Source organism: Procambarus clarkii, chromosome 2 (assembly GCF_040958095.1).
Source record: "Procambarus clarkii isolate CNS0578487 chromosome 2, FALCON_Pclarkii_2.0, whole genome shotgun sequence".
Classification (NCBI taxonomy): Eukaryota; Metazoa; Arthropoda; class Malacostraca; order Decapoda; family Cambaridae; genus Procambarus; species Procambarus clarkii.
Window position 1 is genome coordinate 41,760,891 of NC_091151.1, and position 1,054 is coordinate 41,761,944.

The following is a 1,054-nucleotide window of genomic DNA, read 5'->3' on the forward strand; positions in this document are numbered from 1 at the left end:
CATTGTTTCTCGCCGGAGCCCGGGATCGAACCCGGGACCACAGGATCACAAGTCCAGCGTGCTGTCCACTCGGCCGACCGGCTCCCTAATACCCATATTTACAATATTAATGATAATTTTATAATGATTACAACACTAATAATAATTCACAATGAAATTACACTCACGCAATCTATATCGTTGAGAAAATATAACCTCCATGAACTCTGCTATAGGTAATATAACCCCCATGAACTCTGCTATAGGTAATATAACCCCCATGAACTCTGCTATAGGTAATATAACCCCCATGAACTCTGCTATAGGTAATATAACCCCCATGAACTCTGCTATAGGTAATATAACCCCCATGAACTCTGCTATAGGTAATATAACCCCCCATGAACTCTGCTATAGGTAATATAACCCCCATGAACTCTGCTATAGGTAATATAACCCCCATGAACTCTGCTATAGGTAATATAACCCCCATGAACTCTGCTATAGGTAATATAACCCCCATGAACTCTGCTATAGGTAATATAACCCCCATGAACTCTGCTATAGGTAATATAACCCCCATGAACTCTGCTATAGGTAATATAACCCCCATGAACTCTGCTATAGGTAATATAACCCCCATGAACTCTGCTATAGGTAATATAACCCCCATGAACTCTGCTATAGGTAATATAACCCCCATGAACTCTGCTATAGGTAATATAACCCCCATGAACTCTGCTATAGGTAATATAACCCCCATGAACTCTGCTATAGGTAATATAACCCCCATGAACTTTGCTATAGGTAATATAAACACCCATGAACTCTGCTATAGGTAATATAACCACCATAAACTCTGCTATAGGTAATATAACCACCATAAACTCTGCTATAGGTAATATAACCCCCATGAACTCTGCTATAGGTAATATAACCCCCCATGAACTCTGCTATAGGTAATATAACCCCCCATGAACTCTGCTATAGGTAACATAACCTCCCATGAACTCTGCTATAGGTAATATAACCCCTCTCCCCATGAACTCTGCTATAGGTAACGGAGTTCTCTACC

The 1,054-nt window shown here is 40.3% G+C and overlaps 1 protein-coding gene across 1 annotated transcript; it reads left to right on the forward strand.

The window, feature by feature from the left end:
- The first annotated feature begins 410 nt into the window (after positions 1–410).
- On the forward strand, positions 411–821 carry LOC138366291 (PPE family protein PPE10-like). The gene has a single exon (XM_069327319.1). The coding sequence runs from the start codon at positions 411–413 to the stop codon at positions 819–821; it is 411 nt and encodes a 136-aa protein (XP_069183420.1).
- The last annotated feature ends 233 nt before the right edge of the window (positions 822–1,054 follow it).